General features: G+C 34.9%; 1 protein-coding gene across 4 annotated transcripts in view; it reads left to right on the top strand.

The window, feature by feature from the left end:
* Positions 1 to 24411, top strand: part of ZMYM2 (zinc finger MYM-type containing 2) — a 127182-nt gene extending 102771 nt beyond the window's left edge. For 2 of the 4 annotated variants that reach the window (XM_045844733.1, XM_045844732.1), the window contains 10 exons: positions 86 to 201; positions 1906 to 2077; positions 3200 to 3325; positions 4125 to 4219; positions 5444 to 5612; positions 5815 to 5966; positions 20635 to 20749; positions 21400 to 21651; positions 21946 to 22066; positions 23473 to 24411. In XM_045844733.1, coding sequence (XP_045700689.1) covers positions 86 to 201; positions 1906 to 2077; positions 3200 to 3325; positions 4125 to 4219; positions 5444 to 5612; positions 5815 to 5966; positions 20635 to 20749; positions 21400 to 21651; positions 21946 to 22066; positions 23473 to 23665 — 1511 coding nt within the window. In that variant the 3' untranslated portion in view covers positions 23666 to 24411. Of the gene's footprint in view, positions 1 to 85; positions 202 to 1905; positions 2078 to 3199; positions 3326 to 4124; positions 4220 to 5443; positions 5613 to 5814; positions 5967 to 17412; positions 17528 to 20634; positions 20750 to 21399; positions 21652 to 21945; positions 22067 to 23472 lie in introns of those variants that run through there. The other 2 variants (XR_006786397.1, XM_045844735.1) reach the window with 2 other exon arrangements.
* The last annotated feature ends 509 nt before the right edge of the window (positions 24412 to 24920 follow it).

The following is a 24920-nucleotide window of genomic DNA, read 5'->3' as shown; positions in this document are numbered from 1 at the left end:
TTCTTAATTACCACATCATTTTAACATTGAGCACTTTGTATCAGTGCTAGTTAATGAGCTCCCTCATTACATGTTGCCTTTGCAGATGACAATTGGAAGACGGAGTTTGTCCCAGTGCCTATCCCTGTGCCTGTGTATATCCCAGTACCCATGCACATGTACAGCCAGAATATCCCCGTTCCCACTACAGTTCCTGTTCCTGTAAGTTGTATTACAACCTCTTTTAAAAAATTATTTAATAAAGATTTTATTTATTTTAGAGAGGGAGAAAAACATTGATGTGTGACAGATACATAGATCGGTTGCTTCTCACATGCCCCACCTGGAGACCTGGCCTGCAACCCAGGCATGTGCCCTGACTGGGAATCAAACCAGTGACCTTTGGATTTGCAAGCTGGCCCTGAATCCACCGAGCCACACGAGCCAGGGCTCAGCCTCTTTTCTATTGTGAGATTTGGGTGGTAGAGCAATGTTGCACTTATGCTTCAGTGAAGCTAGCAAACGGGGTTGAGTCAGCCTTTCTTCAACAGTTAACTTAGGTGTGCTTAAGTCTCTGTTGGTGATGGCTTTGTGTTGAACTAGGTGTGTATTCATTATTGAGAGTGAATAACAGCAGATGTCTGTGTCTGCTTTATGCACATGATATTTTTTAATTTTATTTAAATACAAATTTTTTTTTCTCATGTAAGGGAATTTTTTCATTGCTTTTAGAGAGAGGAGAATTGGGGGATGGAGGGAAGAGGGGGTGGGGAGGAAAGAGACATCAATGTGAGAGAAATATCAATTGGTTGCCTCTTACAGGATCCCTGATTAGAATTTGAACCTGCAACCTTTTGGTGTATGGGATAATGCTCCAACCAACTGAGCCACACCAGCCAGGACGTGTACTTTATATAATACATTTGAGTTCATTGTAGAAAGAAATATTTGTGAAGCTGTTGAAGCTTTAGAACTGTAACATGGGATAGAGCTGTGAATCAAATACCATTCTATTTTAATCTAAATCCCTTGCAGTACTTAGGACTCTGTGTCAGGGCTTACTTATTGTAGCCCCCTGGGAGATAGGTATTGGTTTCTTAACATTAAAATTAAGATGTAGAAATAAATTATCTGTAATGTCATTCCAGCTCTAAAATTGCTAGTAGTTTTTAAAGATTATATATCAGTTTGCCAGAATAGATTATTAACCTGTACCCCAAACATGAATACTGATGGAGATTTTTTCCAGGTGGCTCCTCTGTGCTTATGATCACATCATATTTCATGTATTTTATATATCATATTATAATACATATATACATATGCATAGTGGGAGGAGCAGGGTTGCCACTGCCTACCCATCACCATCTCTGCATTACTCAACACCTGGAGCTTAATAAATTGTAGGTGTTTTCCTTATAATCACTGTTATTCCCCAAGCAGAGTAGCACATGGTTCTAGCTTCTAGACCCCCATAGTACTTTACATATATTACTATTATAACACCAATCATATTGTATCACTGTTGCTGATTTATATCTGCCTTCCCAACTGTGTTCTAAATTCTTTGAGGGCAAAGGGTGCTTCTTATTCATCTATACATATCTTCAGATTTTAATATGGAACTTGGTAGACAAGCAGACCACAGAAAGGAAATAAATTTCATCTGTCTTGCCAGCTCTGACGATCCTTTTATGGAATGCTGTGTTGATAATAACTCAAAAATTACTTAAAAATTTTTTTATTTCAAAAAGTAGCTGCTGGTATTTTAGGCTTTTTTGGGGGGTGACAGTTGACATCTTAGTTTTGATGTGTGTTTTTTCCAAAGCTTTTATCCAATATAGAATGATAAAGTAGACCACGTGTCAGAATAATTTTTGCTTTAGAAAAATACCTTTTAATGTTGAGCAAACTTGGGTGAATTAGGTGCCAGTCCCTGTTTTTCTGCCGGCTCGGGTGGACAGCAGTGAGAAGAACCCTGCAGCAGCTGAGGAGCTAAAGAGCAAAGTTTCTTCAGATTCTCTTGATACTGAGTTTCTTACAATGACAGACATGATGACTGAAGACCAGGGGAAAACAGATGCTGCTAACATCAACAGTGAGTAACACTGTTTACACCTTGTTGGATGAGTGTGTTGTTGGGTTTTACTAAGTGCAGTTAGTTGTTATAGGGCATTTTCATCCTTGATGTAGGAGTCGGGAAGCATTGTAACAAAACTGTATTTTATAGCAAGAGAGTCAAGCCATATCTATTCAGGTGTTCTGTATGTGAAGCCCAATTTCAAGAAGAGATTTGTACAGCCTCTTTTTAAATTGTAACAGGATTTGACTTGTATGATTAACTCAAAATTATTCTTATTTTAATGGAGTAGCTCGGTCACAAAACTAATTTGTAGTAGGCTTAATAATAATCTAGACTCTTATTTTGTAATAATTATTCCCAGTTTTGTTTTATTGATTATACTAGGGTCACTTGCATGTTCTAAACAAGGGTTTATTGTAACTTCCCGTAGGGCACTGCTTGCCAAATAGTACAATGTGATGAGTGTGTTGTGGACGACTGTATCTCGTAGAATATTTATTCCTCCCCTTAGAATATTTAATCCTCTCATGACAACAGAGTCCTGTTTCATCCATGAGCTAATTCCCTTTAGAGTTCAGTAGGAACACTATTAAGTTCTGTATATTTCATGATGTGACAGTATTTTTGAAGCATTTTGTTAGGGAGTTGTAAAATTAATTCAGTGGGTTGAAACTAGTGTTTTTTATTTTCATTTTAAATATAGTGGAACACACTTCTTACCATGGGTTACTACACAAAAATGTTTGAAATCAATTGATGAAAATATTTGAAGACAGTTGTACATAAGCATATGTTGAATGATGTGAAACACCCAAGTCACAATTCAAGAAGAAAGTTGAACATTGCTGTTACCCACCTTCATTAGTTTACTTTTGACGAGAGATTGCTTTCAGAAATAACTCTGATATTAGAGTTGTTTTACTAGCAAAGCATGCCTAGTAACTTTTGAAGAGGGGAGGTCAAAAACTTACAGGATTAAAAGTCTTTGTGTACTTATGACTCTCTAATGATTATGAAACTTATAGTAGTTAATGTAAGTATTGTTTTGCATTTATAATTAACTGACTTTATTTTGCCAGGTATAGGTACCATTGGTCTTTTGTTTTGATTTCAAATGACAGTATGGATTGATTACAGGTGTAGTTACTGAGACAGACATAATTGGTTCAGATCTCTTGAAGAACTCTGACCCAGGGACACAGTCCAGCCTGCCTGATGTAACATATGAACCAGACTTGGATATTGAAATAGATTTTCCCAGAGGTATTTAAAATGCTATTTTATTCTTTTAATGTGAATTATGGTTATGGAATTTAATTATGGAGTCATAACTAAATTTGTGTTCATGTCATTGCCTTTATTGTTCATATTTGTCTTTTTACCCAAATAAAACTGAATAGTTAACTTCTGAAATGAGGCATAGGATTGACTCGTAGGGACTTAAGAATTTTTTAAAGTCTTAAAAGGAAATTTTCTCAAAGTAATTCATGATGCAAAATTTTAAAGATAGAGAAAAGGATAAAGAAGTATTTGTGTATTTTTAAAAAATGTAAATAAAATATCAATACCCTGTTTAAGACCTTTTTGAAAATTAATTTGACCTTCAAAAGGAAAAAGTATTTTCAGATCTTTTGTTGTAAAAGTAATATGTTCTGTTTTCATTATTTTTCTTAATCTGTTTATGGCAAATAAGCACACTGGATAGAGCATAAAGCATTTTATTTTAGGAAAGATTTAATAGATTGAAACAGATTTGTACTGAGACCATTTAGATCTTAAAATTGAATTTCAGGTTGTAATTAATTTTTATGATATATATTTACATGAGAATTTTCTGTTGATCTTCATTATACATGTTTTTAAAGAATTTGAACAGGATTTATCAGAACTCACAGACCATGTTGGGTATAAGGAAGATCATAACTCTTCAACCCAGTGCAAATTGTCCCCACATAAGGGTGCCTGTTTACATTCTCTGGTTATTTCCTTGTTGGCTGTGTTTATATAACATAAGCCTCTGCTATTACATTTGGAATACAAATTATTCTGATTTTATTGTCAGCTGCCGAGGAGCTTGATATGGAAAATGAATTTTTATTACCACCTGTTTTTGGAGAAGAATATGAGGAACAGCCTAGACCTCGACCTAAAAAAAAGGTATGAAATTAATAGTATTTTTACATTTGGTTAATATCTCTATATAGTAATATCTTTATACAGGCATAGAGTAAGGATACAGTGGTTTTCAGTTATGCCTGTGACTATGGGAAGATATTTTGTTTTCTTGATTTAAAAGGACTTTAAAGGCTAGACTCTATTACTTCATTTTTAGGTAATAAAAATGTCTCAGATTTAATTGTAACTGCAAAGAAGAGGAGTGAATATTACTGCCACTTAGACTTTGTTTTAAGTTTTCTATTGATAAAAGGTTTACAAAAAAGGTTGATGTAGTTGCAGCTAAATTCTATTATTTCACAAGAATTGAGACTTTTCTAAGGAGCTGTTTTTTCCATCATTATTTCTGGTGAGACTAATCAGTGAGGTTGGAGTACACAGTTGATTATATCTGGTTTCTTTTAAGCATGCCAACACATAGACATCTCAGAGTCTTTAATATTAATTCAGATAGACGAAATCTAATTGTATTAACAGGTATAGTTGTTTTAAAGATTTTATCAACAACTTTCTCTGTTTCTGATTTCCAACATAAAGTATGGTCAAAAGTCAAAAAAAAAAAGAAAGAAAGATGACTTTCACAAATTTCTCCCAAAAGAAAGAAACTGAAAAAGGAGTGAGTACGCTGCAGTAGAATGAAGTGGACTCCTACCCGATACCACAAAAGAGTTAACTCAAAATGGGTCATAGACCTAAATGTAAGAACTAAATTATAAAACTATTAAAAGAAAACAGGCTTCAGTTTTTAATTCTCTTTAGTTAAGTCTAGTTCCTTGGATATAACACCAAAAGCACAAGGAAGAAAATGCAGCAAGGTGAATTGGATTACATCAAAATTTAAAACTTTTGTACAGTAAACAATGCCATCAAGAAAGTGAAAAGGAGTTGAGGGGTCATTCTCTATATGGTGGATTATTGAAAGGTTCCTCAATTTCTCTTACATTAAATATTTACAATCCTTTTATTTCAGGTTATTAGTTTATTGTGTCATTTATTTTCTCATGATTAACTCTCAGCAGGAGTTAATAAAATTTTATTGTACACAGGCATTCATGGAAATACATTTCAAGGCAGGAATACCAGTCAATTCTAACCATTTGGATAATACTTCTTTAATTTGCATTTTTGATTGATGGCTTACGTAAAGTCATGAAATACTATAGATTTTAAAACAAAAGGAAACTTACAATGGTGTTTTACTATTAGGGAACCAAGAGAAAAGCTGTATCAGGATACCAGTCTCATGATGATAGTTCTGATAATTCAGAATGCAGCTTTCCTTTCAAATACACGTATGGTGTAAACGCATGGAAACACTGGGTCAAAACTAGGCAACTTGATGAAGATCTTCTGGTATTAGATGAGCTAAAATCTCGTAAGTGTTCTGATTTTGTTTCCTCCACACCCTATTTAAAAGCAAAAATTTTGTTACTAACTACCTTTAATTTTTTTTAATTAAATTTAGCTTTTATATTACTTTTAAGTTGTTAACATAGAATAAATTAATTTCAGGGACTTTCTTAATCTTAATACAGTAAATAATAGCAATTACTAATTTTTCATTTTATTTTTTTTAGCTAAATCAGTAAAGTTAAAAGAGGATCTGCTGTCTCACACCACGGCTGAGCTTAACTATGGACTAGCTCATTTTGTTAATGAGATCCGCCGGCCGAATGGAGAGAGTTATGCACCCGACAGCATCTATTATCTTTGCCTTGGGATACAGGAGGTTAGTAATTTGCAGCATACTGCAATAAGTTTCTGAAGAAAACTAGAATTGTCTTAATTTGTATTTTACTTTCATTCTCTTCAGAATAGAAATTTGTTGAAGTTGTGTATCCACTGTGGGGAAGTAGCACATAGCTGTACATTACTGTGTGTTCAAAGGCCACCACATATTTTGCAGTAGCCACCTAAAAGAAATAGAGTATGTTATGTTTCTTCTTCTTCTTTGATAGATTTGCATATTTTGAGCCTCATGCTTATATTGCAGTACTAGGTTCACTATTCCAAAATACCCAAACCTGAGAACCAAGGTTTCTTTGGATACTCCTTTGACTGTAAAACTCAATTCAAGAGTTGTGATGCAGTTGTCTTTATTATACTTAAATTTTTTTTCTTAGAATTTTTAACAGTAGAGTTTATTGTAGAATTCTTAATGTTTCTGAATAAGTATAGGGTGCTTCTCTAGACCACTCTAGGAATATTATATAATTATTGCCCTGTGTTTCCTCTGTAAAAATCAAAAAAATTGGGAATTCTATATCTGGCCTCACTGGCTCTGGCACAGGGTTTTAGACCTGTGTATGTATTTTCCCTTCCTTTTTCATTATACCTTGTAGTAGAAAAGAGTAGGAATAGCATTATAAATATGGTGTAGGTGAATGCATCTTAATCCCGTGGTGTCAGAACAAGTTATTTGTTACAGAATTCCCCTTGGGAGCAAACAGGATGTGGGTATTATTTCTTTGTGTTTTGTACTAGCTGTCCACATAGACTTCGCTCATCTGGATGATTGCTGTGACTGTTACACATTAGACCTATATATTTAGTATATGTGTATACTTATTTAAGGTAACTTTTTAAAAAGAGAACATCTATATCATCATAATAGTTCATTTTATTTTTAATAATTAAAAAATTTTATAGTGTATAACACAGCAATTAGACATTTATGTAATTTATGACATGATTATCCTGTTAAATTTCATACCCATCAGATACCATACATAGTTATTAGAATGTTATTGATACCATACAAACACAATTATTAGAATATTATTGACTATATTCCCTGTGCTATACTTTATGTCTCTGTAATTATTCTGTAATAACCAATTTGTACTACTTAATCTCTTCACCTTTTTCACCTATCTCCCAACCCCCCTCCCATCTGGGAACTGTCAAAATGTTCTCTGTACCTATGAGTCTGTCTCTGTTCTGCTTGTTCATTTATTTTGTTTTATAGGTGCCACATATAAATGAAATCATCTGACATTTGTCTTCCTCTGTCTGACTTATTTCATGTTGTTACACAGAGCAAGATTTTGGTATGGCTGAGTCATATTTCGTTGTGTATGTGCACCACTTCTTTATCGTGGCTACTGTAAATAATGCTATGGGAATATATGGGGCATGTATCTTTCAATTTAGTGTTTTGGGTTTCATCAGATAGATACCCAGAAGTAGAATTGCTGGGTTCTCCTTTGTCTCTGGTTATAGCCCTTGTTTTAAAGTCTATTTTGTCTGGTATAAGTATTGCTACCACAGTTTTAATTTTGTTTGTTTTCATTTTTATGAAATATCTTTTTCCATCCCTTTACTTTCAGTCCATGTGTGTCTTCTGATCTGAATTGAATCTTTTGTAGACAGTATGTGTAAGGGTTTTGTTTTGTTATCCATTCAGCCACCCTGTGTCTTTGCATTAGAGCATTTAATCTATTTGCATTAAAAGTAATTGTTGATAGATATGTATTTATCACAATTTTATTATTCAATTATTTGGTCTTTTTTTCTTCTTCTTAAAGAAGACCCTTTAACATTTCCCTTTGTAATATTGGTTTTGTGATGATGAGCTCTTTTAGCTCTCTTATCTGGGGAACTCTTTTCTGACCTTCAATTCTAAATGATAGCTTTGCTGGGTAGAGTAATCTTTGTTGTAGGTCTTTACTTTTCATCACTTTGAATCTTTGTGGTAGTCCCTTCTGGTCTGCAAAGTTTCTTTTGAGAATCAGCTGACAGTCTTATGGGGGCTCCTTTGTAGGTAACTTAACTGCTTTTCTCTTGCTGCTTTTAAGATTCTCTTTTCATTTTTAACCTTTGGCATTTTAATTATGTGTCTTGGTGTAGACCTCTTGGGGTTCATCTTGTTTGGGACTCTGCACTTCTTGGACTTGTATGTCTATTTCCTTCACCAGGTTAGAGAATTTTTTTGTCATTATTTTTTAAAATATGTTTTCAGTTTCTTGCTCTGTCTCTTTTCTCCTCCTGGCACCACCATGATGCAAATGTGGGTACACTTGAAGTTGTCCAACAGGTTCCTTAAACCAGGGTGTCAAACTCATTTTCACCAGGGGCCACATCAGCCTTACAGTTGCCTTCAAAGGGCTGAGTGTAATTTTAGGACTGTATAAACGTAACTACTCCTTAACAGTTAAGTGAGAGCTCAGTGCTGCTGCCAGGTAGAAACAAGGTGCCAGGCCAGATAAAACAAGGTGGAGGGCCAGATTCGGCCCATGGGCCTTGTGTTTGCCACCTGTGGCCTACCCTTTTTTCTTCTTCTTCTTCTTTTTTTATTCTTTTTTTCTTTTTGCACTACAAATTGGGTGTTTTCTGCTTCCTTTTACTCCAAATCACTGATGCGAATCTCTTCTTCATTTCAGTTAGTGTATCCTTCATTTTTACTTTTTTTGTTTCTATTTATATTTTTGTTGTCTGTCTCTTTGTTAAAGTTCTTACTGAGATCATTGAGCATCTTTAATAAGCAGTGTTTTGAACTATGTATCTGGTAGATTGATTGCCTCTGTTTGTTTCCTCATTTTGGCTGCCCCTACTGTTTGTTTCTATGAATAAGGTAGAGCTGCTGTGTCTGTCAGTCTTGGTAGAATGGTGTTATGTAGTAGGTTCCCTGTAGGGCTTAGTAGCATAGCCTTCCTAGTCACCAGATCTGGGCACTCCAGTTATTACTCAGTGTGGACTATGTTCTCCCTCTTGTAGTTCAGACTTGGTTACTGTTGACATGTCAGTGGGAGGGATTTACCCTCAGACTGATTGGCTTAGAGGACTGGCTGCAACCACATTGGAGGAGCTGCTGTACAGAGGCCTACCACTTGGAGCACTTCAGCAGAGCTCTGGTGCCTTAGGAGTCTACCCCTTAGATGTGCTGCAAGTGTGTGGTTGTGTGGTGCTCTAGGGTGATCCGAAACTGGCCACCTGGAGAACACCTGGGAGGTGCAGGCCAAAATTAGCTGTGACCTTCCTGTGGCCACCTGATAAGAGCTATGAAGTGTTTTGCAGGTGACTACTTCTTGTGCTGGGATTAGAGATGCCCAGGTTAGGTCAAGCTGCGAACTAGGCCAGTTACCACTAGTGTTGGGCCTGAGGCCATATCAAAGCCAGGTGCTACTTGTTGGAGGTTTGTGAATCTTTGAGAGATTTTAGGAAAGGCTGTAGCATGAAACAACGCAGGTATTTGTATGGAAAGGTCACTGGAAACAGCTTGGGTAGGTCTGAAAGTTGGGTGGGTTGTTGTCTCTGGGAATCACCAGGGCAGGGCGAAGTTAGCTAGATTGACGGAGACTGAGTTATGGTGCCTTTTGCTGGCTGTGTTGGGGGAAAGCTCAGCAAAGGCACATTGGCCTCTGCCAGCACTTCTGTCTAGAAGAAAGCTGGCCCCTTGAAGATAGAAAATTCCGTTTCTCCCTGTATGTTCCTGGTGCCTTTGTACCAGTTGCTGCCTCAGCACTGGAGCTCAGTGCCAGTGAGTCTGAGCAAGTCTGTGTGTGAGCCTTCTAAGAGGAACACCTAGGACTACGGGAGCCATTTGTCTAACTCAGCCACAATACCCGCTGGTTTTTACAGCCAGGAGTTACGGGAACTGCTCTTTTTGGCACTGGCACCTTAGGCTGGGGTCCTAGTGTGGAGCTGGGACTTTTTGCTCTTCAGGAGGGACATCCACAGTTAAGATATCTCTCCTGATTTTTAATCACTACATGTGACTGTGGGACAAGCCTGTATCAAGTATGTGCCCCTATCAGTCTCTCTGTGGCTACTGCTTTTTATCCTTAGTTGCAGAACTTCTGTTCAGCTGGATTTCAGGCAGTTTTCGATGATGGTTGTTCTGAAGTTTGGTTGTAATTTTGACATGGTTGTGGGAGAATGTGAGTGCCAAGTTTTACCTACCTGCTCTCTTGACTGGAAGACTAGTTCAACGAATTTTAGAAGTGTTGAAAATGCAATAGAGTTCTGCCAAGTTAACTTAGAATGAGAGAAATTGAGTTTTAAGCTCTTATTCTTGTTGTTTTAATCCAACTGTACTTTATGCTTGTTGTAGGGTTTCATATAAAATTTTGTTTAAAAATGACCTCTACTTGTAATTAAGCTTAACAACTACTATCTATATAACTTTAAATCAAAGAGTAATGGATGCCAATAGAATGGGGTTCTGTACTCTACCCTTCTCTAGTGTGCCTACTTCTTCCTACTAGCTAAAATTTTTTTGCTCTGTTATTTCCTCTGGTATTATTTGTATATAGGAATACAACTGATTTTTGTATATTCATCTTATGAGGTCTGTCTAGAAGGTATCCAGCCATGTACTATGAAAAATAGAGACTTTTAGTGAAGAAAATACAAGAAACATTGTACATAGGACAATGATGCCTCAGTCCCCTTCAGAGTAGGCACTTGTGACCTCACACAGTTCTCCCAGTCACCATAGCTGCCCCGTCTTGTTTTCCTGAATCTCATCAGTGGTATGAACTCTCTTCCCTTTCAAAGTGATTTTAGTTTTGGGAAAAGCCAGAGAAGTCAGAGGGCTCCAAATCTGGGCTGTGTAGGGGTGCTGATCACCTGGGTGATTTGATGTTTCTCCAAAAAACTGCATGAGATGTGATGCACGAGTAGGTGTGTTGTCATGATGAAGCTGCCAATCACCAGTTGCCCATAGCTGCAGCCTTCTGAATCATCCAGATAGTTTCTGCAGAAAAATGTTCAGGCTTTATGCAACATTCAATGCAGATTTGCTGCTCTACTCAGTCATTTTGAATGAAGCAGCCACACAATATACACGCTAACTCAATGGCGCCTACTATCCCCACTGACTAGTACAGTGAAGTTGTTATTGTTCACACATGTTCATTCCAGTCTACTCTCCTTGGCTGCCAGTTAACATCAATGTTGCACAGACTGTTCTTGTTATATTAACAATGGCTGGACTTCTCCAGACCTCGTATATTCTGTATGTACCAATTCACTATTAGTTCTACTGGGTGGGTTTTTTATTCTTTGAATTTTTTATATACAGAATCATGTCATGTATGAATAAGGACACTTTATCTCTTTACACACTGCATGTCTTTTATTTCTTTTTTTTTTTTTTTTAAGATTTTATTTATTTATTTTTAGAGAGGGGAGGGAGGGAGAAAGAGAGAGAGAGAAACATCAATGTGCGGTTGCTGGGGGTCATGGCCTGCAACCCAGGCATGTACCCTGACTGGGAATCGAACCTGCGACACTTTGGTTCGCAGGCCGTGCTCAATCCACTGAACTACGCCAGCTAGGGCTGTCTTTTATTTCTTTTTCTTGCTTTTTTACATTGATTACTTTGGTCCCACAAAAAGGTTAGTGGAAGTGGTGAGAGTAGAAACCCTTTCCTCATATCTGGTTCTTGGGAGATAGTTTTTCTCCATTAGTAGGATGTTCCCTGCATGTTTTTTGGTAGCTTACTGGTACCAGGTTAAGGAAGTTTTCTTCTGTGTCTTAGTTCAGCAAATTTTCAACTGATGTGCCAAAAATTTTTTAAAATAAGAGTACCTGACTATTTAGTCATGGGCACTGACCTTTTTTCCTTTAGATTGTCAAAGGAAAAAAAATGACAAAAGCCAACACTACAGTAGCTATTTTGTATAAATGCCCTGTCTTGAACCATAGATATATAGGTCATATAATAGAGTTGCATCTAATTGGTCACATTGCATAATAAAGTTGTGTCTAGTTGGTTAATTCTTGGTACCAGAAATCCTCATATACAAGTAAGCACCTGATTTTTTTAAAAAGTCACTTTGGGGGGGAAAAGGGTACATAATTACTGTTACTACTACTACTATTATTATTATTGTAAATCAGTCAAAATTCTACCACTTTTTGTCAGATCTGCAAATAATATTTTTTGATGTGTTGCAGAATTTCAGTAATTAGTTTATATGTGCCATGAGATGAAAGAGGTTGAAAATAGCTTCCTTAGTTGGGTGAGGATTTTTCTTAACTTTTTATTTTGTTGTTGAGAGTTTTTATCACAAACAGTTACTGAATTTTATGAACTGCTTTTTTATATCTTTTGAAACAATGATACAATTTTTCTCCCTTATCTTACTAATAATGGCATATCAATTATTTTCAGATGGTGAATCAACATTAAGTTCCTGGGATATAGTCCATTTCATGATACTTTATCCTTTCTATACATTGCTGTTTGGATTTGCTGTTTTATTGTTGCTGATTTGTACAGCTGTTCATGAAGGGTATTAGTGCATAGTTTTCTTGTGATGTCTCCCTGGCTTTAGAATTGGGATGATGGCCTCATAAAATGACAGTTTTCCTTCCTTCTATTTTCTGAAAGAATTTCTTCAATAGGTTTTTTTCTTCCTTTCTTCCTTTCTTCCATTTATTTATGTTTGCCTCTCACGTGCCTCACAGTGAGGACCTGGCCTGCAATCCAGGCATGTGCTCTGACTGAGAATCGAACCTGCAACCCTTTGTTTCGTAGGCCCACATTCAGTCCACTGAGCTACACCAGTCAGAGCAGTTGAGTCCGTTTTGGCAATTTCGTCTTTCAAGAAATGTATGCATTTTATCAAAGTTGGAAAGTTTTTGGCATAAATTGATAATATTCCCTTATTAGTCTTTATTTTTTCTGCATTATGTTTTTATTTGTTTCTACACTGGTCATCAACCACCAGTATACATAAAACTTTTTCTTCATCTTTCTATCATTGCCAATACTGGTGATTTGTGCCTTCTTTTTTTGTCTCTTGAACAGCCTATCCCAGAAAGCTGCAAACGTTTTTAATATTAAATAATTGAGGCTTTGCAAGCCAAGAGGCAAAAATCTAGGATATGCCCTGGCTAGTGTGGCTTATTTGATTTGGCATCATCCCACAAACCAAAAAGCTGTGGGTTCATTTCCTTGTAGGGGCACATGCCTGGTTGCAGGTTTGGTCCTCAGTTAGGGCACATGCAAAAGGCAACCAATTGATGTTTCTCACTTGCATCAGTGTTTCTCTTCCTCTCTTTTTCCATCGCTTCTCCTCTCTCTGGAATCAATAAAAGAAAATTTTAAAAAATTAGGATATTATGAAGTTACTTAAATAGTAACTTAAAATGTAACCATTTTTATTTATTTTTTAAATTTTCGTTGAATTTATTGGGATGACATTGGATAATAAAATTACATGGGTTTCAAGTATACAATTGTATATTACATGATCTGTATATTGTATTGTGTGTTTATCATCCAAAGTCAAGTTTATTTCTATCATCCTTTGCTGTGCAAAAACATTTTAGTTTGTTGTAGTCACTTTTGTTTCCCTTGGAGGAGGAGACATATCAGAAGAAATATTGCTACAACAAATACCTGAGATTTTACTACGTTTTCTTCTTGGATTTTTATGGTTTCAAGTCTTACATCTTTAATTCATTTTGAGTTTTTTTTAATTGTTGTTCAGTTATAGTTGTTCTTCCTTTTTCCGCATTGCTTTCTCCTACCCCATCTCCCTGCCACCCTCCACATTTTGAGTTTATTCTTGTGTATGATGTAAGAAGATGATCTAATTTCATTTCTTTTGCATGCAGTTTTCTTAACACCATTTATTGAATAGACTGTCTTTGCCCTACTGCATATTTTTGCCTCCTTTCTTGAATATTAATTGACCATAAATGTGTGGGTCTATTTCTGGGCTCTCTATTCTATTCCATTGATCTAGATATATGTTTTTATGCTAGTACCATGCTGTTTTGATTGTTGTGGCCTTGTATAGTTTGATGCAAGGTAGCATGATTCCTCCAGCTTTGTTCTTCTTTCTCAAGATTGCTGTGGCTATTTCGGGTCTTTTGTGGTCCCACATACATTTTTGGAATATTTTAGTTCTGTAAAATATCATTTATTCTCTTGTTAGGAGTTGTGTTGAATCTATAGATTGCTCTGGGTAGTATGAACATTTTAATGATGTTAATTCTTCCTAACCATGAACCCAATATATGCTTCCAGTTATTTGTATCTTTTTCAGTTTCTGTATTCTGTGTCCTATAATTTTCTGAGCACCGGTCTTTTATCTCCTTGGTTAAATTTATTCCAAGGTACTTTTTTCGTTTTTTGAAGCAATTATAAGTGGGATTATTTTCTTAGTTTATTTTTCTGATCATTATTGATGTATAAAAATGCAACAGATTTCTGAATATTTATTTTTTATCCTGCTACTTCATTGAATTCTGTGATCATTTCTAGTTTGTTCTTGGTGGAATCTTTGGGGTTCTGTATATACAATATGTTATCTGCAAATATATCTCTTTCCAATTTGGATGCATTTTATTTCTTCTTCTCTGATTGCTATAGCTAGAACCTCCAGCACTATGTTGAAAAAGAGGTGAAAGTGGACATCCCTGTCTTGTTCCTGATCTTAAGGGAAATGCTTTTAATTTTTGTTCAATTGAGTATGTTTGCTGTGGGTTTCTCATATATGGCCTTTATTATCATATATGGCCTTTATTACTATATATCTAGAGGTATATTCCCTGTGCTTCTACTTTGCTGAGAGTTTTTATCATAATGGGTGCTGGGTTTTATCAAATGCTTTTTCTGCATCTGTTGATATGATCATAGGACTTTTTGGTTCGTAGGCTAATGCTCTCAGTCCACTGAGCCACATGAGCCAGGGTTTCCTTCCTTTTAAAAATTGATTCTTTATATTCTGAAAAACATCTTATCAAAAAATTTTTTACTACTAAAATGTACTCTGAAAAATGGTTGATATGGTAAATTTTATGTTTTGTATATTTTTAGCATACCTGAAAAAATGTTTTCTGATTTGTTCTTATTATTGGACGTATTTTTACACTTGATTTAATTCTTGCAAAGGACTGTATGCTATGCATAAGCAGCTTTAAAAGAAATTTGAAACACAGTGCAAAGATAAGCGATCTAAAATATACTTTCCAGCCCTGGCTGGTGTGTGTCTCTCAGTGGATTGAGTGCTGGCCTGCAAACCAAAGAGCTGCCTGTTAGATTCCCAGTCTAGGGCACATGCCTAGGTTGCTGGCCAGATCCCCAACAGGGGGCGTGTGAGAGGCGACCACACATTGATGTTTCCTCTCCCTGTCTTTCTCCCTCCCTTCTCCTCTCTTAAAAACAAAAATAAATAAATAAAATCTAAATAAAAAGAAATATCTTTAAAAAATATATATATATATTTTCCAGAAGTTATTGCTATTTGATGTTACTTCAAGGTTGTGTACAGAAATAAAAGCTATTTTTGGAAGAGTCCTTATTTTTGTTGCATTTATTGTTTTTTTTTCACGTGTAACAATAAAAATAAGATAATGTTGAAGTATGATTTCTCTAGATAGGTCTTTCAGAAAGAGGAATATCTTTAGTTGTAAGGACAAAGTTTTGTGAATGTATCCAGAAGTGGGTAGCCACTTCTGTGTTGTATATTGAGAAAACAAATATAATTATGGATGTTGAACATTGATACTTGTGTAAAGGGGAGTATATAGCATATTTTTCTCCCTTTTAAACAAATAGCTTATTTTTTCCCCTGATTGTATAAGGAATAATGGTTGTTATTAAATGTTCACAAATATGGAAATGTTTGAGGAAGGAGAATTATATAAAATCTTGGTAGTCATCATGATCATGCTTTCATATATTCTTTTATGTATGTGAACTCAGTCCTTTTAACAATGATGACCATTCCATAAACTTCTGCTATTTTATTTTATTTTTTTTAAAGATTTTATTTATTTATTTTTAGAGAAAGGGGAAGGGAGGGAGAAAGAGAGGGAAACATCAATGTGTGGTTGCCTGTCACATGCCACCCACTGGGGACCTAATGTGCAACCTAGGCATGTGCCCTAGTGGGGAATCGAACCAGTGACCCTTTGGTTTGCAGGCTGGCACTCAATCATCTGAGCCACACAAGCCAGGGCAACTTCTGCTATTTTAGATTAACAGTGTACACCTCCTTCCCCCTTTCTTCCAAATTGTACATAACTATCTGAAGAAGTGATGCTTTTATTTCTGTGAGATACGATTCCTGGAAGGGTATTATTGGATCATAAGATAAAGTACATTTTTTATTTTAAAAGATATCATTAGATTGCTTTCAAAAGGATTTGTGGCTCTTTCTATGTTTATTAGTATTTGGACTTTGTTTTATGTGAATTGTTGCTTTGCCTGTTGGGTGGTTCATCCTTTTCAGATTGTGAGAGTTCCTTGTTATAGACAGTAATTTTTTGTCACTTTCCTAAAAGTTTTTTCAAGATTTTATACTAAATCTTTTATCTGGAGGAAATATTTTTAAAGGACAGTATTAACTCCATTTACTAAATTTAAAAAATATATAAACTCACATGGCTCATTAGAGTTTTTTTGTGTAATTAGATAGTTCCCTGATAATTAAATTATATTAAAATACTCAACATTTTTTAAAACTTATTTAATGTTTCTTTGATCCAGAGAAGGGCCTTAAGAATTTGCTTTATGTTTCCCAGCAATGGTGTGGTGGATTTAGAATTTTGCTAATCCTATGTTCATTGGTTCATTCAGAGAAAAAAAGAGTGCTACTTTATACTGAACACTGAACATTGGAGTAGACTTGGGAGGTGACTTTCTTTTGTTTTGACTATTTACTGCTTTCCATGTACTGTGCTAAGTAATTTGGCAGTACAGTTCCTTTCAGCAACTGTACTGTTACCATTTTTTGATGAGGAAGTAGAGGTAAGCAATTTACCTGAGGTTATACAGTTTAGACATCTGAATTTAATCTGATAACCACTTTGACTTAAGTCACTGTAATATACTCCACTCAAGGGTTTGAAATACACAAATATATAATATTTAAACAGTGCTGTACTCATGGTATGGTGTAATGGCACAGAACCGGTACTACTCGGTTCTACCTAAGGCTGTAATCAAAGAAAATAAAACAGTGGAAAAGACTTTTTAAATTGAGTTTTGAAGAATACATAGAAATTCACTAGGCAGATAGTAGTATGAGGGAAGAACAGTGGCATTGAGGAGAGAGAAATAAATAAAAGGGCACCACTTTCCAGGAGAGGCTTGGCACGGCTGGAACTAAGACAAGTGGAGGGCTCTGGGAATGGGTGGAGTGTGAATAAGAGTCATGTCACAAAAGGCTTGTATTCCTTGATAAAATGTGTAGACTTTGTCTTTTATCCAGGGTGAAACATGAAAAGCTTTTCTTGGAATATTTTCATTGAAACATAAGTTAATGGTGGGTTAGTTAACATTCTTCTTCATGAAACTTGATGCAAATAGCATTTGATAAGACAACCAATTTTAGAGACATGTAAGTAGAATCTCTTAAATATATTTAATAGTCAAATTGCGAGTATCTTACAATCTCAGCCTTTTATAAATTATTATGTATGTTGTTATACATAATAGGATTCTTGATTAGCTAGCTTTCCAAAACATTCTTTGAAAATTCATGTTTTCCTTATTTCTGACAATACATGTCTAAACAAATATTTTAAAGTTCTGAACATATTCTCCAAAATACATGCTTTTCAACTGCCTATTAATTAAGTTATATGGGATGTTCGTTCTACTTCTAAAAGAGCAGTACCAGAGTTTTTCTACGTAAGTAGATAGCTATCTACCAGTGTTAATCCATTGGAAAACAGGTCCTTGAAATCTACCTGCTCTGAAAATATGAAACGCTCTGAGTATAAAATACACACAGGATTTATAAGGACTTAAATTTTTAAAAATTTAAAATATCTTATTTTTATATTATTTTATGTTGAAATTACATGTTTTAGATATATTGGGTTAAATAAAATATTTAATTAAACCTGTTTTTTTTTAATGTGGCCACTAGGAAATTTAAAATTACACATGTGGATCACACCATATTTTATTTTTTAATGCATGCTCTATACAGTGATTCTAAAATTATCTGTGGATTTCTAAGTAAAATGTGAGACCAGAACACTAATAAAGGAATTTATATTTTGAAAAGAAGATGCTTATTAATTGAAACAATTCTGTGATTAAAGACTTTCTGTAAAGGTTATTTTTTATTAAGCTTGCTGCTAATCCAACAGGCCTTTGCTGTCAGGGTGTTTTCTCTCGGGCTTCTTTCTAGAAGGTGCTGCTGTCTTGACAGCTTCTCTTTGCTTTGCTTCTGGATCCACAGTTTTGTTTCTTCTTCTTCTTCTTCTTCTTCTTCTTCTTCTTCTTCTTCTTCTTCTTCTTCTTCCTCTTCCTCTTCCTCCTCCTTCTCCTCCTCCTTCCTTCCTTCCTTCCTCCTTCCTTCCTTCCTTCCTCCTTCCTTCCTTCCTTCCTTCCTTCTTCCTTCCTCCTTCCTTCCTTCCTTCCTTCCTCCTTATTCCTTCCTTCCTCCTCCTCCTCCTCCTCCTTCTTTCTCCTCCTCCTCCTTCTTTCTCCTTCTTCTCCTTCCTCCTTCCTTCTTCTCCTTCCTCCTTCCTTCTTCTCCTTCCTTCCTTCCTTCTTTCTTTTTTTTAAATTTTATTTTAATTGTTGTTCAAGTACAGTTTTCTAGTTTTGTTTTTTCTTTACCAGATTTCCATTGGTTACAGGCTCCAGTGATGGGGCAGATGAGGTGTTTGTAAAGTGTGTAGATGAAGTGTTTGTAAATTGGGACTGCCTTTAATGGGAATTAATAATAACAATAATAATAATAGTATTGTTTTCCATACACAACAGTGACTAATGAAGCATATTGTCATTATTGTAGCAATAAGGGCAGCATATCTTTGTGTTTATCATGGACTACCTAAAGAAGCCTTTTCAGAGCTAAGTTGGGAGCTTAGTAGTTTTTGGCTTTTGCCTTATTGATATCATTTTTGATTGCCAGGCAATTATTGGTCTAATTGTTATCCTTTGTGAAAGATGTTAGTTAGAAATTTTTGTACTACCATTTTGAAATTATGCTGGCTAACATTCCTTCTGACAGGTAGGAGTCATAATCGGTCAACTCACATAATAGTACTCTAGTCTTATTTTTGATTAGTATACATGGTATATATTTTTTCATCCATTTAGTTTTTACTTATCTGGGTCTCCATATTTAAAGTAGGTGTCTTACAGGCAGCACATTTTGGGGCCTTGCTTTTATTTCCCTTTAATCCAATCTGACAGTATTTGTCTTGGTGTGTTTAGACCAACAAAGTAAAAGACCAAATAGTAAAGACTTTAGTAAAAGTAAAAGACTTTTTAAAAATAAAGATGAGATAGTGGATGTTTTAGGCTTTGCAAACCACATTAATCTGTGTCATGCAAATTATTCAGTTCTGTCAAGGAAGTACGAAAACAACCTTGCACAATATACAAATGCTGTGTGTCTGTCTTTCAAGGAAGCTTTATTTACAAAAACAGACAGTGGGCCAGATTTGCCTCAAAAACTTCAGTTTGCTGACCCTACTTTAGACCTTTTACATTTAATGTAAATACTGCTATAATTGGATTAAAATCTATTCTCCTGCTCGTTGTTCTGTATTTGTAATACCTGTTCTTTGTTTTTTTTTCTTTTTTTGCTCTCGTGTTATTTTTTTTTGTGATTCCATTTTTGTCTCCACTATGGGTTTATTATTTATGCCTCTTAAAATTTGTTTTTAGTGGTATCCTAGGATTGACAATATGCATCTTTAGTTAATTATTATTTACCTTCAAATATTACAGTACAACTTCATGTACACTGTAGGAACCTTATCCCAGTGTAGTCCTAATTCTCGCCTCCCCTTCTTTGTGCTGTTGTTACACATTTTACTTTGACATTATTTCATTGTTAAATCCCATTGGAGATGGACTTCGAGAACTGTCATGTTTAAATCATCCTTTAACACCCTCACTGTTAAGATGTTTCATAGTAAATTACAAGATTGATGTTGTTCTGACTCATAGGAGAGTGAAGCCTAGAGAGGCAGTCAAGAGAAAAACATTAATTAGCCTAACCGAGTTGATGCTGGAGGAGGTCACACAGCTGCATAGTAACATTTCAGACCACCCTCACCATTCAGAATTTTTCTTTAATCATTGATAATTTAATTACTCTTACTGTCAAATTTAATTTTTTTCCTCCATGTAGTATGTAATGAACTGGAGCCAGAAATTCTGTTTCTTATCTGACAGACCGTAGGTTTTCATCCAGTTCTTAACATTCTGGATTCTTGGGTATGTATTTAAGTTTTGTGTGTCTTAAGCAACAGAATAATTGGTAATTTTGATTCTTGATGATTTGTAGATATGTAGTGAAAGCCAGTAATCTCTCATGTTTTATAAGTGTGCTTGTTTTTGTTAGATGTAATCTTTATTTTTTCCTTAAGTAATACAGACTGTAAGTAACATATTCACTATTTAGCTGGTTTTCCTTCAGGAAATTTTCTTTTTTCTTTTTTCTTTTTTCTTTTCTTTGTAGTACTTGTGTAGTAGTAACCGAAAAGACAACATATTTATCGATCCAGGATACCAGACATTTGAGCAAGAATTGAATAAAATTCTCCGAAGTTGGCAACCAAGCATACTTCCAGATGGTAATGGTCTTTTAAAATAAAGCTGTTGTTAACTTGCTACTGGGGACTTTTATTTGTACAGAGTGTATGTTAAAAATAATTAGGGAATGATTTAAATTAGCATATATTTTAGACTACTTATGTGTGAACTCAATGATTGATCTTTTGTTGAATTAGAAATTAATGTCAGAGATAACTAGTGTTTATGAAGAGCTTTGTAATAAATATAACCTTTCTCTGGAGTAAGAAACTGGATGTTTACTTCTTAAACCTTTAGTGGAGAATCTGATGTAAATTTGTCCAAGCTTAAACCCCTGTTTTAGATTATGTTAAGTAAGGATGTTTGTAAATGGAAATCACCTGTTTGTTTGTTTTTTTTTTAGGTATTCTACAGATTTAAATTTCTTTCTGACCATTGTCTGCTTATACTATGGAACAGAAGCAAACATCCAGTCCCTTATAGCAGAGATGCTAGTTCCATAGTCTCGTTGTATTCCCTAGCCTCCGCATTGCTAATGAGCTGCATAAATAATTCTGAACTTCATTTCAATTGACTTGGTGTGAGTGGACGATGGTGATAGGTTTCTTCTTAACTCTGTCTCAATTTCTAGGTAGCAAATGAAGACCGTTTTCTTTTTTTATAATTCTTTTAAAATATCTCTCTGTTTAAGGGTCAATATTTTCTCGAGTTGAAGAAGATTACCTCTGGAGGATAAAACAGCTAGGCTCACACTCTCCAGTAGCCCTTCTGAACACCCTGTTCTACTTTAACACTAAGTATTTTGGCCTGAAAACAGTGGAACAACACTTAAGACTTTCCTTTGGCACTGTGTTTAGGCATTGGAAAAAAAATCCTTTAACAATGGAAAACAAAGCATGTCTTCGATATCAAGTGTCTTCTTTATGTGGAACAGATAATGAAGGTAGTATAACAGATTTTTATTTGGGGATTGTCTGTGGCAGAGATAGCCAAACCTTGCCTTACTACTACCTAGGCCACTTGATGAGAACCTGAGGACTGTCATTTTCATAAAATAAGACATCCTATGTCTCATTAAAACATCTTAGTTAATTTTGTTTAAAATTTATGAATTACCAGATCTCTGAAGGATACCTAGTACCATTCTTTGGTATAACACTATGACTGAATAGAGTGAATAGTACTGTCTGTCTTCAAGATTGGGCTTAGGAAGTTTATGCAATTTTTATTTTTTAAGATAAAATTACTACTGGAAAAAGGAAACATGAGGATGATGAACCAGTATTTGAACAAATTGAAAATACAGCCAATCCTTCTAGATGTCCTGTGAAAATGTTTGAATGCTACTTGTCTAAAAGGTAAGTGTTAATCATATTTAATTTTTAAAATTGTATAAGTTAATTGCCTTGAATTTAACATTACCAAAAGGTGACATTTTCCACTGATCTTTCTTTAGATTTCTCACTTATATCTAAGTCTATTCAATTATAACATTTTAGTCCCATCATCATAAAATGCCAGCTTATACTTCATACTTGACGTTAAGAAATCACTCTCTCCTAATGAATCTACTACTATTGTGATCTTTTTAAGTATAGCAATTCTAATGACTGTGTAAAACCAGGGACACATCTTTTTTGTAAAGGGCCAGGTAGTAAATATATTAGGCTTTTTTTGATTATAGAATCTTTATTGCTTTTAATTCTGCTTTTATAGCCCAAAAGCAGCCATATGCTATTATATATAACTATTATATATAAAGAACAGTCATGACTGTGACCATAAAACTTTGCACAAACAAGTGACAGGTTATAATTGTTATGCCATGGAGAAAAGGTAAGTTAAAAGGTAGGATAGATAACTGCAGAGGAAATTTAAGTACTTACATTTAAGAACAAGTTGCCCTTTAAGAAGGTCTGAAAGATCAGAGCGTTCTGAAAGCACTGCACTTTTCAGCTTAATGTCGCTGGTTTTTTCCCCAATCTGATACCAACAGACATTTAAAAAAAATTTAAGTGAAATATTTAGAGACCATAAATTATTTTATACTTGTCCGTTATTTTAAATATGCATGCACTCTCTGCTTTTCAAAAGGTTACCATGAACTCAGTGTATTTTCTTATAGTCAGTTTTATAAATTTGTATTAGGTCCCCAAGTTAGCTAACTCTCAAGAACCCATAAAAATGGTCCTGTCAGTTATAGGATGATGGTAATGTATCTGATGATGGTTTTGGGGTGGCCCTATTTGGCTGCAACAGAATCAAGATCTCCCAGTGGTGGTAACTATTTGGTAGAAATTGCTATCTCAGTACCATCTTGTTGGTATTTTAAAAATTAAGCTTTGTTGTGTAGTGTTGTTAAGTATTTTTATTTTATGTGCTACTATATTTCATCAATTCTAAGATACTTCATATTTTATCATCTCTGAAACTGGGATGCATGTTATAATTGATGTATCTTAAAATTGTTGTCACTGTTTTACTTTAGTGGAAATATCAAAGTAATATTACAATTATTTCAAATAATGGTGTCTTGGATTTGGTGAAAAACATAAGTTAAATTATGATGGGAAAATAATCTTTTCTCAGAGAAATTAACTTTCAAAATATCTGAATGATAGAATATTTAATGTAGGTAAGGAGGTGTTTATGGTCTGACTACATAATGTGGTTAGTGGTCATAGAAGAATCCCTGAAATAAAAACAAAGTTGTGGTGAATTTTGTATATACACTGTAAAATTGACTTTCTCCTTTCTCCCAAAGTCCACAGAATCTTAATCAGAGAATGGATGTTTTTTATTTGCAACCAGAATGCTCTAGTTCCACAGATAGCCCTGTCTGGTACACATCTACTTCATTGGACCGAAACACCTTGGAAAATATGCTTGTACGGGTTCTTTTAGTAAAAGACATTTATGATAAAGACTATTATGAACTGGATGAAGACACAGACTAAAAAGGAACGTTTCAGAAGCAGTCGGGATAAAACAGCATTAGATAGTTATGCTGCTAGATCTTCATTATGGAAAACATTTCAAGTTTACTTCTTCTGTTTTAAGTTTTGTAGCAGTGTACCCACACTGGGTATTACCATGTAAATAATCTGTGAGTGAAAGTTGCCATTATTCTATGTAGTGGTTTTAGGATACTTAACAAAGACATTTAAATTTTTTTTATTATTTATTTGATTAGATATGTTTGTAACTTTTTACATTACAAAATATGAATGAGAATGTGCCATGTATAATTTTTTTTCTTGTAGTAAGAAACATACATATTGCACAATTCTACTGTTGAAACGCTTCCTTGAAAGGGGGCCCTTTTACTGGGTTTTTGACCACATGGTTGTGTATGGATAGCACTACTAAAAGTTTAGAACTTGCAGTGTCTTTCAGAATTTTTAAAATAAACTATAAACTAATAGGCTGGGGTTTTTTGTTTTGTTTTTTTTGGGGGGGGTTGTTTGTTTTGTTTTATGTTTTAGTTACTGAAGCCTTACAAGGTTATGGGGGGAGAGAGAGAGAGAGAGAGAGAGAGAGAGAGAGAGAGAGAGAGAGAGAGAGAGAGAGAGAGAGAGAGAGACCATCTTCTGTACCAAAAATAGACGAGAGAATGCTGTCAATATTGGTGTACTGTAATGTGAATCTATACTGGTGAAAACAACTTTTGTTCTCCTTATTAAAACCTTATGTCCTTTTCTTATTTGTGGCTTTCTGCATCACTCCAATCAGTTATTTAAATGTATATGTATATATGTGTGTGTATGAAGAATGATATTGAAAACATGATCATGAAGACATTTTTTTTTGTAAAAACATCTGATACATCTGATGAAAGTATAAAATTCTGTTTTCTTTTTTATGCCAACTGTTACGTACCCAAAATCTTTCACAGAAGGTTGATTCCCCCACACACACACTACACACACACACACACACACACTCACACTCACACTCTTTGAAGGATATAGATCATATTACAATACCTGCCTGGTGCTCCATAACTTTCCTAATATTATTAGAATTCTTGTGCCTGCCCTCAAATATGATTGATGTGTACATTGTATAAAATTATTTTTAGAAATACCACTCCTGAAATAGTCAGGCTAGTTGTAAAAGATAGTATCATGTGTTACCATGAAGATTTACCAGTGTAGGGATTCTGATGTTTCAGATTATTAGCGGATGAAGTTTAACTCAAAGGAAATTGCC

This window comes from Phyllostomus hastatus, unplaced genomic scaffold (genome assembly GCF_019186645.2).
Source record: "Phyllostomus hastatus isolate PE091 unplaced genomic scaffold, TTU_PhHast_1.1 phas_contig_41, whole genome shotgun sequence".
NCBI classification, from domain to species: domain Eukaryota; kingdom Metazoa; phylum Chordata; class Mammalia; order Chiroptera; family Phyllostomidae; genus Phyllostomus; species Phyllostomus hastatus.
This window is presented reverse-complemented; position numbering and strand designations above follow the sequence as displayed.